At 36.1% G+C, this 13867-nt stretch overlaps 1 protein-coding gene across 3 annotated transcripts in view; it reads left to right on the forward strand.

Moving 5' to 3' along the window:
• The window catches only part of GPHN (gephyrin), a 414574-nt gene that overhangs the window by 388843 nt on the left and 11864 nt on the right, over positions 1 to 13867 (forward strand). For all 3 annotated transcript variants that reach the window (XM_006090985.3, XM_006090983.3, XM_023755821.1), the window contains 2 exons: positions 7106 to 7193; positions 12830 to 12903. In XM_006090985.3, the coding sequence (XP_006091047.1) occupies positions 7106 to 7193; positions 12830 to 12903 (162 nt within the window). The remainder of the gene's footprint in view (positions 1 to 7105; positions 7194 to 12829; positions 12904 to 13867) is intronic.

Here is a 13867-nt window from a genome sequence, read left to right on the forward strand (position 1 = left end):
GTATATACCCACAATTATTTGAGAGTGTTTTAAAGTTTTTATTTTATTCATGTTATAATTGTTGAGTGTCTTCCGTATGCAAAGCTATGTTAATAGCATAGGTAAAATGATAAATAAAACAGCTGAGGACATATGGGTAGGTAAATAAGTAGAGATTACTTACTACAGGTGCTAATGGAGACAACTGTGACCAGACTTGGTTATGTTATTGGTCATTTGGGCACATACGTACTTCTCTGTTTTTGCATTTTCTTCTTTTCCCTCAGTTTCCTGATAAAATTTCTTAAATAAATTGCTGTCTTTTGTGGTCTAAACAGGGTGCTTTCTTTCCCACCAGATTATAAGCTCCATGATATAAAAGGTGTGTCTTGGTAACTCTATGTCCACAGCACTTAGTAAGAGTACATATCTCCTACATTCGACAGTCCTGCCATCTTTCCCTATACCACCTCGTCTTTCCATGGAACTTACAAACTTCCAACTATGCAATTGTCCAGAAGAATCTTACAGGGTCCCTTAAAGTGAGTCCAAAAACCTTAGCCATAGGAGCAGACCAGAAAGTATGGCACTGACAGCATAATTGCATTGGTGACTAAGACACATCCTCATAAAAGGTACAATGTTAAGCTTTGTACCTGGAGTGATTCATTTTATATTTCTGAAGAAAAAAAAAATGTAAGATGGGGGTGTGGGCATAATTCCAAATGGATTTTTAAAGCTTCTAATTTAAAAAGTTGGGGAGCTATTCCCTCAGACTTAAGTAGATGATCTTATACATTTCCTTCTTAAATATAACAGTAATCATAATCCAAATACACAGAATCCACTTGGGGAAATCTCTTTTTTTTAATCTTAACCCAAGGATATGTTTTTATTTTAGAGAGAGAAGGAAGGGCAGAAAGGACAGGGAGAGAGAGAGAGAGACAGAAGCAGAGGGAGAGAAACATCGATGTGAGAGAAAAACATCGATTGGTTGCCTCCCATACACACCCCACCCAGGGATTGCACCCACAACCTAGATATGTGCCCTAACTGGGAATCGAACCTGAAACCTTTTGGTTTATGGACGACAGTCCAACCAACTAAGCCACCCTACCAGACCTGGGGAAACCTTTTAAAATAAAGTTTGCCATTAATTGAATTTATATTATTCCTAAAACTTATTTACTGAGCTGTTTATATTTCTACCTCAGCTATAAAGCAGCTTGGTAATATAGCTTCCAAACCGTTGACTTGAACCTTCTAGCCTTTCAAGGCTTAAAGGGCTGAGAAATTCCCATATTAAGAAAAGGGTTCCCCACTCTGGAACATTGCCATCACAGAAGCTTGCCCCACTCTAGTCATGCTGGGCTTGCTTGGCTCTGTCCTAGATGGTGTTTTGGATTTGAATTGCCTATTGCTGCTGCTGCCAATTTGTGAAGCTGCCTCTTCACGTTAAAGCATGAACAGAAGGGTAATAAGCACTGAGATAGCAAATTGAATTTTTATAAAACTGGCACATGTAGCAGGAATTATCAAGATAGACTTAACAGTACAGTGATTATTTGGGCAAAGCCCAGTGCCTTACACCTTCCAATTTGTGAATAAAACATATGCTAACTTGCTATAGCTTACCTAATGTTCTAAAAGTGGAAATTTCTAATTAACAGGGGGAATTTTGTCTGAATTTAATTGGTTCTTGTCATCTTTATAAACTGCCTACTTCCCTTTTCTGTTCAAAATAAAGTACAAGGTATTCATTTTCACTTCAACATAATAGATTCCTTTCCTGACCATTTATCAGCAGAGGTCCCTGATTTTCTATTGATTAACCAAAAATATTCTTTCTACTTGAACAAGCATGTGTTTAATAACAAAAGATTCTTCCCACTCTCAGTGACAGACTTTTTTAGTGGCTATTACAGTTGACTTTCTTAATCCTTGAGAGTTGATGTTATTGATTCTTCTAAGAATAACCTCCAGTTTTTACTGTACTTATAGAATTTCTTACCGACCCCCATTAAAGTAATATCTTCCAAAAATCTTTTCCTAATTATTCCATACCAGATTTAATCATTATGTTCCACTCAATATTTATATAATATCTCCTTATATGCATTTTACTGTAGTGTTAATTAACATATTTGAATTCAGTCAGGGATATTAATTTCATTGCTAATTTCGCTCATTTTCCTAAATTTTGCCATGTTTTCTGTAATAGCTTGTAAACTTAAGGTAGAGACCATGCTTCCTTCTCTCTTTATATGACTCCATGGTGCCTAAATACTCAGTGGGACTGGAGAAGGACTAACTGATGGCAATACGGAGTATGCAGCTTGATTTCATACGTGAAGTAGACACCAAAAAATATTTGTTTTAAGGAATTTATCCTTGACCCCTAAAGAAATTAGTATATGTCCTGAACTATTCTTTGTTGTTATCTTGGTATAATAAACTGCTATTATTCCTTAATTTCCAATCTCAGAATTTTTTCTAACTCTCCCACTGTCTCTTCACTCATCTTAAAATGATATAGCTCACAGTTGGTATAACAGATGAAACAGGAAACTAATTAGCAGCTGTTGTCCATCTGTGTGTTTATATTAAATATTTTAAAATAAAAGTGCATTTGCATTCTGAATGCTCTGTCTGAAATCCATAACATCTAAACGTGGGTAAAAACTCTATCTTGGTTTTGAATTTTATAGTAGACTTCATGGTAAAGAAAAGAAAACTATGCCAGAATCGGGATTGTGGTAATTTAAAGCAGATACAAATTTTAAAAAGGAAAAAAGCCTGAACTAAAAGTGAGTCTCCAAAGCCTACTGCAAAGATATCATTGATATATTCCTTCACAGAGACTGATTCATACACAAAGTTTTGAGAAAGCCACATTCATTCTCTGATAGATTTAATTTGAGTTATACTTCTACTGTCTCTTTTATCTGCCTTTCTTTTAAGTTTAAGCTTCTTTGACACCTGATTAAGTTAGAATTCTAGGGAGACTGTTGTTATTATCAGTAGCCATATTCCAGGTTGAAGGTGAATGTTAGAGCTTTGCAAAGAAAAAATGCTGTTTGTTTTTTTTAATGCAAGTCAAATAGTCAGATGTTCTTGATGTTCAAAAAGTGAAAGGGAGAAAAGTATAATATTCAAGATGATTATTATATTGCAATACTCTAGTCCATTTTGCCCTCTATGCTCCAGTCTATGTACCAGTATGAAGAGAAAATAGTTGCTGTATTTATATAAATTTCATTATTTCCATATAATCATAGTATGTTAGAATTGAAAGGAACTTCTGATGTTAGCTAGTCAAATCTTTCACTATTGGAGGTGTTAGAGAAAATTCCTAACTAGCCATCCGGTTTTTGTTTGATGCTTTTAGTGAGAAAGATCTTATTTGCCTCATGAGGTAGCAATTTTATTGTTGGATGGCTCTTATGATAAGGATTTTTTTTTTATTTCACTGAGCCCGTCTTTATCCGTTTCTTCCATCCATTAGTCCTAATTCTGCCCTCTGGAGCAATACCAAATAAATTGACTCCCTATTATATATGACAAGCTTTCAAAGAAAGTACTATTTATGTCTATATAAATATTAAATAGTATCTTCTCTTCCATCCACAGACAATATTATTGCCCATAATATTATTATAGTTGTAATAATTGTACACTATTCATTCCCAAATCTACTGTGGAGAGATGGCATAGAGGCCAGGGTTTGTTCAGTTCATTTTTTGAGTTCCTACAATGTGTAGAGATTTGGAGAGGCAATAAAGGAGCCTAGATAAATGAGACCCTGTCTTGTGAGGCAGTCATTTATTACTAGAGGCCCAGTGCATGAAAATTCATGCACTGGAAGGGGGGTGCCTCAGCCCAGCCTGCCCCCTCTCATAGTCCAGGAGCCCTCAGGGGTGGGAGGCGACCCGACGATCAGGAGAAGGCGATGCCCCATCACACCTCTGCTGCTGCCACTGCCGGCAGCACAAGCCTCAGCCAGCCCTGGTTACCTGAGCCTCAGGCGGCCCTGGGCGGCTGGGAGATGAGGAGACTGGGGGTCTCAGAAGGCAGGCCTTGTTGCACGCCTGCCACCCCAGCAGGGCAGAGGGGACTGGGCGCCACCATCTTGTGGCTATGGGCGCTGCCATCTTTGAGGGTGTGGCAGTCAATTAGCATATTCCCTCCTTATTGGCTGTGGCACCACCATCTTTGAGGGCGGGCAGTCAATTAGCATATTCCCTCCTTATTGGCTGTGGGTGTCGCCATCTTTGAGGGTGGGCAGTCAATTAGCATATTCCCTCCTTATTGGATGTGGGCGCCTCCATCTTTGTGATGGCATGAGGGTCAATTAGCATATTCCCTCTTTATTAGATAGGATTGTGTCATCTTCATAAATTTTACTTTTCCTAACTTGTTGCTTCTCTTTCTTCTTTTTAGTTCTTTTACTTGAAATTCCACTTTGACATTAATATACCACTCCTACTTTTTTGCTTATTTACATTTGCCTCCTGGTCTCTTTTTGCCCTACCCTTACTTTCAGTCTTTCATCTTCAAGTGTATCTCTTGTAAATAACATTCAGATGGGATTTGAGCTAAAGAGAAAAAACCCTCAATCTTGCACCTGCCTTAAGTTACTGTAACCCTGATCCTGGCATAAAGTTTATTTTGCTTTACCATACCATGAAGTTTGCTATAAAAACATCCCTTGATGTTTTTCTTTCTTTTCTGTTTATATTTATCTTAAACTTTATGTTTACTATTTATACAGCTTTATTATTTCTTCACTATCCCCCTCATGATTTCCTTCCAATTTCTAATATTCATAATCAAATATATATTTCTCCACTATTATATTTTTAAAGGATGCTAAATATATCCCTCCTATAAGACATCCCCATTTCTTCTATTCACCCCCTACACCAGTGAAACCTTTAGAATACTTCCCCCGTCTCCTTCTACCCCATCAACTTTTAGGTAGTATTGCTGTAACCATGCTCTTAATTATAGGCTATTACGTTTTCTTTTGTAGTATATCTCTATAATTTCTAGGGAAATCCACATATAGTACATATATTATAATTCCTCAGTTTATTTGATCATTGTATATTAGATTTAGCTATATAGTTCTATAAATATGTGTGTGGCTCACTAGCATTTCCTCTTTCCTTGCCCTATCTTGAGATCTCTGATCTGATTTATTTTTTCAGAACATTACTTATTAATTTATTATCTGAATTTTTGCATTTTCACAAATATCATCCTTCTGTCCTGATGGGTGAATGCTGTCTGACTGGATATATGATTTGGTAGTGGCAAGCCTTTTTTCTCAGAATATGTTGATGTTAATCTTCTGTTTTATAATTTTTGGTATTGTAGGTAAGAAATCCAAAGCCAATATTCTCTTTTTAGTAAATCAAATCTTACTGTCTGACAGCTTGTAAGATTTTCTCTTTATTCTTGAAATTACACAATTTTACCAGGATACTTATATATATAAATATATTCAACCTTGCCTAGAACTCAGTAAATCTTTAATGTTGTAAGTCAATCTCCATTAGTGCTTTAATTGTTTGTTATTGTTAAAATTATATATTTCCTGGAGTAGTTTTATTTCACAATGTGCTAGCTATCCTAAATAGTATGCTTACTCTTCCACATCTAAAATTGCTGGCATTTTCCTTATCTACTGAGAGATCTATTTGCCCTCAGCCCTCAGGAAGCTGCTACAATACTGAGGACCTGATGGGAATGGAGTTGTAGTAGAAAAGAGGACCACAAGTGGTAAAAGGCACGGAAGTCACAACTCCTGAATTGGCAAAGCTCCAGTGGCAAGCTGCCACTCTTCTGTTAAAGTAGGGGGGGGTAGCCTTTGTGCTTCCTGGACATTTAGTTGTAAAAGTTTGGGCTTTCCCAGCCTTTCAGGATAGGGCAGTGTGGGTAATTTTTAGGTAGACTTCCAGGTCAGCTTAAAAATGATACCTTCCAGGTCAACTTAAAAATGATACCTTGAAGCTAAATGGATCCCAATTAGCTTTAAGTGCTTTATGTCAGTGAATGTTAGAGACAGAAAGGATCTAGTCTAAATGTTCTCATATTGCAAATAAGAATAATGAGACCCCCAAATGATATTAGTTTTTCAGTCATCTCAACAGTAGAGACAGAATTGGATTCTAGACCTTGTGACACTTAGGCCTTCAATTAACCGTTCTATTTTCTGTCACCTAGTATTTAAATTTTTAGCATTTAGTACTAAATCAACTCTCTTATAGAATACTTTCATATAATATTTGGCACTCTAAGAGAACAATGGATAGGTACTTAATTTAAGTGAAAATGGATATGAAGTGCTAGTAAATTAAGATTAATACTGGTATTTGATTTATTTTTAAATAAATGATTAATCATCATCCAAATCTAATTAAAACTGTGATTGTTACTGAAGGCAGAATTAAATGATATCACAATATCTCTTTAAGATCTGCTGCTCTTTGAGAGAAGGGATGCTACTCATATATACCTAGGACAGTGGTCAGCAAACTGCGGCTCATGAGCCATATGCGGCTCTTTGGCCCCTTGAGTGTGGCTCTTCCACAAAATACCACGTGCGGGCGCACATGTACAGTGTGATTGAAACTTCGTGGCCCATGCGCAGAAGTCGGTATTTTGTGGAAGAGCCACACTCAAGGGGCCAAAGAGCCACATGTGGCTCACGAGCCACAGTTTGCTGACCACTGACCTAGGAGGCTTTATCTTACATCCCCTTTGTGGCAATGGTGAGAAGATATCTCAAAATTTTAAAGTACAAATTATTTTTCAATCATCACTATTTGGCATACACAAATACCTCATCATTTCCCCTTATTATGTTACCCTGTTAGATAGAGAAAAAAGAAGAAAACCCTGTGAAAGTACCAGTAGCCACTACTTCTGCTCATAATTCTTTCTCCATAATAAGAATTATGCTCCTGTCCGGCAGAGACCCTTTAATTCCCACTTTGTACAGAATATAGTGCTGTGCTCAGGTTAACGCCTACTCAGTGAATAACATGGTTTAGTTTAAAGTGGGCACTATATCTAAAACCTTTTCCTTGTGTATTAATGTGTTTGTCTTTGTTTTTTCCAGCCCAGATGACTTACTCAATGCCTTGAATGAGGGTATCAGTCGTGCTGATGTCATCATCACATCAGGGGGTGTATCCATGGGGGAAAAGGTATGAAAAATGGGGATCATGGAAATTTATCCACTATAATATCTTTGCATGCAGTTGTTTAACTGTGATCTGGTAGTGCTCTGGGGTATAACGAGACCCCCACAAAGCTAAAAGTCCATGGGGCTTCAGAAATTTCTGGGCATACAGAAAGGAATGCTGTCTAGGTCAGAGAGCTTACCTCAGAAGCAGCATTGAAAATCCCACAACTTGCATTATGGTTTTGATCTCCCCCTGGAGATTTCTAGCTTTTTGCTCAATCAACCTTAGTACATTAGGACTTCTTTTATATGTAACTAGAGGCCTGTTGCAGGAAGATTCCTGCAAGAATAGGGCTTCCTCAGGCCTATTCCTGCAAGAATAGGGCTTCCTGCGGCTGCCCCGCTTGCTTCCCTCCTGTCTCCACCGCCCCGCTTGCTTCCCTCCCATCTCTGTCGCCCCACTTGCTTCTCCGCAGCTTCGCTCCCTTCTGCAGCACTTAGCTTCCTTCTACGCTGTCTTCAGTCTTCGCTCCATGCCTGCATATGCAAATTAACTGCCATCTTTGTTGGGTTGATTTGCATAGTTGCTCTGATTGGCTGGTGGGCATAGCAGAGTGATGACCAATTTGTATGTTTCTCTTTTTTTAGTGTAGATATTTACTCCTAAGTTAAAACTCCAAGATCCTTCCTTCTACCTAAATTTAAATTACAGATGACCTCGCCACCCCCCTCCCTCATATTTCAAACCTGGTTGCCCACAAGATAGAAAGAGAATATTAGGTATTCCTTTGCCCCACTTGAAAAATAGTCATAATCATAATAATGATGAAAATAAAATACAAGCATGGATATAAATATATATATATGTTGGATTTTATAAGACTAAGTATATTTGCATATGGTATATGCTTACCCCTATAAAATTACAATTTGAATATCTCAGTATCATTAAATTTATATATATGTCTAAATGAAATGTGTTGGTCCATGATTATTATTGGGTCCATTGAATAATGTTATAAAAGTGAAATATTCTTTACTATGATAACCAACCTTATGTTTGGCACAATAACATTTCAGATCACAAAATAATTTGCAAATGTATAATCCCTTTCCATGTTTTTTTTAAATCTCATATTAATGACTGAACTGAAAATTATAAAAATATTGTCATAATAGCAACTTTTGCTAAAATCATATTTTCCAAGAGCTTGATTTATTTTTAGCTAGACCTTATGTATATGATTGTTCTTGGTCCCTGCACTCACTAGCTATAAAGCTGCCTTAATCCTTAACCTGACTCTTTGGACAGTGAATTCTATAGGCTCTGAGAACAAATGTCAGAATACAGTAGCCTGAACAAAGAATGCCTGCTTTCATTCCCAACTTTAGTTTTAGAATGTTTAAGAATAGCAATTCAGATGCTAAAGCCAATGAAGAAAAAGAGAGGATCTCAGTCCAAGACTAGCATCGCAAATGACATCCAAGAGCAAAGCTATTAAAATGTAGGTAGGTATTCTCCTTATAGCAGACAGTTTGCTGGGTTAGTCTTCCTTCAAGTCTCCTAGCAGTCTTCAGTCCTCGGTATAGCAAATTACTGCAGACCTCCTGAGATCACAAAGGCTAGGGCTGAAGTCTGCATTACAGTAAACCTATAATGTCTGTTTTTATTATCATCAAACTGCCTGTGGTGTTCCGAGTATCACAAGAGCAATCCTGAAGTTGAGTACTTAAATATTAAATTTGTTATTCCCAGGGAGTGTGTCATGTATAACTTATCTTGGTTATTAATGAACTTAATTGTAGGACAATAATTATTTGTCAGACCTAAAATTTGTCTTTCCTAATACTTCTGAAGAGGCAACAAGTTTATAACTAACAAAGATGTCATTTATCCTAGGGATACCCTCACAATTAAACAGAGCCAATATAGTAAGGCCTATTAGTTTTCTTTATAAAGGAGCCAATGAAAAATGACTCTTTCAGATAAAATCTCTCCTCACTGCTACCTCCCCCTGCTTCACACAGACTTTTTCAAGAGTTTTTATTTTTATAAAAATTGGAAGTTTCAGATAAACAGAATCTGCTTTTTGTCCTGAAAACTAAAGAATTATATGAATTACTATAAATATTCTACAACCTACAAAATTGTAAAATAATTCAAAAACAATGAATGGTGCAGATAACCAAGAAGAGTATACTTACCCTGGATACCCAGTAATTTTATTTATTTTATTTTATTGCTTATTTAACAGTCTCTTAAGTTTTCCTAATAGTGTCTCCGTTACCTCATCTGATCAAAATAATCACAGATAGTTTTGATCACACACAAAAAGGGTGGTCTCATAGGCTTACCCTAATTATTTAGCAGCAAGACTGTTAATTAATAATATAGGCCTTCTTGAATTTGTTGCAAATTTAGAGTTAAACAGCAATAGAATATTAAAACTAATCAACAATATTCTGAACAAATAAACACAGTAAAATTTTTCCTTATCATTTTGTTCAGCCCTATATCATTCTTGCTCTGCTAGATCTTGGGTTAGCAGTCTGCTTTCATGAAACCATCTGCTTCCATTCTAAAGAGTCCTGGGATTCCTGACTCAGTTCCCTGGTACTGTATAAAAGTTACCTAAGCTCTATCTAAGCCTGTACCCAAGACTATTCTTTGAAGTGTCAGTGTTTCAAAGTTTCTCTGACATTCCTCCCTAGTATTCTGAATCTGCCTTTGTTGCAGACACAAACTATTGACTGTAGCTTATAGCCGAGCCTACTGCAAGCATCAGAGTAAAACAGAAACTCCATAGATAGCAGATACTTAATGGCCGTGCATCATTTGATGCTGTAATCAATAATATCAGAATAGAAGATAAGTAAAATTCTCTATTGGGATACAGTATCGAATTTTTTCTTTTTTTAAATATATTTATTGATTTCAGAGAGGAAGGTAGAGAGAGAGATAGAAACATCAATGAGGAGAGAGAATCATTGATCGGCTGCTTCCTGTACACCCCATACTGATGATCGAACCCACAACCCTGGCCGGGAATCGAACTGTGACCTCCTGGTTCATAGGTCAATGTTCAACCACTGAGCCACACCAACTGGACCAGTATCTAACTATTTCATAAATACTTTTATCAGTGTTTTCCCTGAGAGTAAAAGCATAGTGGACAGCTAGGGCATTGTCAAATCTCCAGGCACTTCCCATAAAGCATAAAATTTCTGAAGTAGTTATTTAATAACATTTTACCTATATGAATCGAACCTTAGGGCATACTGAGCATCTCTTCTCAGATATGACAGCAACTCCCCTCCCATGACACTCTTAATATGGGGACATTAAGGAACAAACCTAATTATTTCTAAACATCTCTTTTTATAAGATAAAAGCACAAATCTTTATGATTTCCTAGAGGACCCTCTAGGAAATTTGAAAGATAGTTTCAGGTGTAAAAGATATTCTGAAGTTTTGTTTTTGTTTTTCTAAATTTAGGCCTGATTTTTAGAAGGCAAAATTAAAAGAGTTGTCAAAAAAGAATTGAGTACCTGATTTAGATAGGATCATGGGTATCTGAGAAACTACTTAGTTACCTAATTTTCAAACAACAATAAAATATTTGAAATCAATCCTCCCACCAAGAACAACTATAAAAGCTATATTAACTTTTTTTAATTTTTAAAAAAATTTTTTTTTAAATATATTTTATTGATTTTTTTACAGAGAGGAAGGGAGAGAGATAGATAGTCAGAAACATCGATGGGAGAGAAACATCGATCAGCTGCCTCCTGCACATCTCCCACTGGGGATGTGCCCGCAACCCAGGCACATGCCCTTGACCGGAATCGAACCTGGGACCTTTCAGTCTGCAGGCCGACGCTCTATCCACTGAGCCAAACCGGTTTCGGCAACTTTTTTTAATTTTTAAAGAAAAGAAGGAAAAGATAGAAAAAAAGTGAACCGCAGAGAATTAAAACTGGAATTCTTCATCATATTTTTCTTCAATGCCTTTACTAATTCCTAAGCCAGGGAGAGGGAAGGTATAATAGTATCAGAGGCCAAGAAACCAAGAATAAAACAGTAACTAATAAATTAATGAAGTGAACAGAATTTTTCAGTCTTAGGAGTTCAGAACCTGCCATAAAGGAGGGGCCTTGGCAGAAATTTCAGGTTTTCAGTTTAAACCCTTGAAAAACTATGTTCTAGGAATAAGGACAAACTGAAAAAAAAAAAAAACAAGCCTTCTCAAAGACTGAAATCTCTCTCAAATTATCTCAATACTGGATTAGACCATAGTAATCTTAGTTTACCTTAACTGACTGCCAGAAGTTTCTGGAGGAATATATTATCATCCAGAGCCTCTTCAATTTTTCCACTTCAATTTTTTAAATTACCAGCTAAAATTACTAAAAAACTAAGAAGGAAAAAAAACAAGATAGAAAAGCCCTAAAAATGATGGACTTTAAAACAATGTAATTAATATGTTTAATAAAAAGGAATGACAAAATAAAGAATTTTACTAGAAAACTAGAATCTACTCATAAGAATTAAATGAAAATTTTAGAAAAGGGATGAAAAAAGGCATAAAAGACATATGGGATATGGTGAAAGGTCTAACATATATGTAATAGGAGTCCAGAAGGAAAGGAGAAAGAGTAAGCAGAAGCAGCATGTAAGAAGTATTGGCAAAGAGTTTTCCCAAATCAATAAAAGATATCAAGTCAGAAATTCAAGGAGCTCTGCTAATCTCAATCAGTATAAATAGGAAGAAACCATCCTTAAATAATTATAGCAAAACTACTGAAAGCCAAGGACAAAGAGAAAATCTTACCAAAGGACATATTTCCTTCAAAGAACCAACAGTAAAACTAACAGAAATGATTTAACTGGAAATGATGGTACTCAGAAACACTGGAATGGCATTTATAAAATGCTAAAAGAAAATAACTGCCTCTGTGGAACTGGTTTTCAGCAAAAATTTCCTTCAAAAATTAAGATAGGGACATTTTTAGTCAAACAAAAACTGAGCAGACTAAAGCAAGTTTTTTAGGCAGAAAGATTATGGAAGCATGGAAATGCAGAAAGGACTGAAAAGGAAAAAGGAAAGGGTTAATATGTAGGTAAATGTAAATGAGTGTTGATTGTATAAAATAATAATACCTTGAAAGGTTTAAAATATATATAAAGTCCAGCTGGTGTGGCTTAGTGGTTGAGCATCAACCCATGAACCAGGAGGTCGCAGTTCTATTTCCAGTCAGGGCACATGCCCATGTTGCAGGCTTGATCCCCAGTGGGGGACATGCAGGGGGCAGCCAATGGATGATTCTCTCTCATCATTGATGTTTCTATCCCTCTCTCCCTCTCCCTTCCTCTCTCTGAAATCAATAAAAAACACATATAATAAATAAATATAAATATAAAGAGTATTATCTCTTTTGTTCAAGACTATATCCCCTGTACTTAGCATATGACAAGTGCTCAATAAATATTTATTGAATGAATGACTGACTGAAGAATGAATATTTGTCTTACGCAAAGTCAACTTCACTAAAATAAGGTGGTTTTTTATTTTAATCTTATAAATTCATTTTATCTTCATCTTGAAAGTCTGGTATTCAAATGTCTGAAAATAAAGCGATTCTTTTTCATATTTGCAGGACTATCTCAAGCAGGTGCTGGACATTGACCTTCATGCTCAGATCCATTTCGGCAGGGTGTTTATGAAGCCAGGGTATGAAAATAATCTTGTTATCTCATATATGGGCTTGGTTTGGCTTACTTTAATTAACAAAGCTTTAAATGCTTTCTTCTTATATAGTCTATGATGGATTACCTATTTTAATAGAAGAAATATTGTAGTAAAAGAATTCTTTGCACAAGTGCAGCTCCTATCTGAAATGGGTATTCATCTTCCTTATGAATCACTGAGTTTGGTATAAACAAAGCAAAGCAACTTACCAACCCTTTTTCCCTTTAATTCCCATGTTTAGTTCCTGCTTTCTCTTTTTCTCTTTCTCTCCATACTGATTCTTTCTCTCTCTTTAAAAACATTTCAATATGAAAATTCTCAAACATACACATAAGTAGGAAGTACAGTGAAGCCCCCATGAACCCATCACCTAGCTTCTGTAACTATCAACATTTTTTCATAATTGCTTCATCAGCCCATTCCACACCTTGTTGGGGGGACAAAGGGCTATATTATATTAAAGCAAATTCTAGACGTGTCATTTTTATATACATCTCAAATAATAATAGCAGCAGTATCCTCTTATGTAAGTAATCACAGTGGTATTGCCTCGCCTAACAAAATAAATAAGAATACCTTAACATCTAATACCCTGATCATATTCAGATTTCTCCTATGTGTTAAGAAAAAGAATGCCTTCTTATAATTGTTTCGTTTGCATTAGGATTCAAGTCAGTGCACTCATTGTATTTGGCTGTTAAAGAACATTTACTGTCCCCCTCCTTTTTTGTCATGCCATTGACTTGTTGAGGAAACTGAATGAATCATTTGTCCTAAACGAATGGATTGGGCTGATTGTTTTTGTGGTGGTATTTAATTTGTTCCACTCTCTCCAGGATATTCTGTAGACTGGAAGTTAGGTCTAATGGCTTGATTAGATGAAGATTCAACTTTTTTTCCTTTGTAAGAATACTTAATAAGTAGTATTTTATACTGCTTCTTACTA

This window comes from Myotis lucifugus, unplaced genomic scaffold (assembly GCF_000147115.1).
Source record: "Myotis lucifugus unplaced genomic scaffold, Myoluc2.0 scaffold_85, whole genome shotgun sequence".
Lineage (NCBI taxonomy): Eukaryota > Metazoa > Chordata > Mammalia > Chiroptera > Vespertilionidae > Myotis > Myotis lucifugus.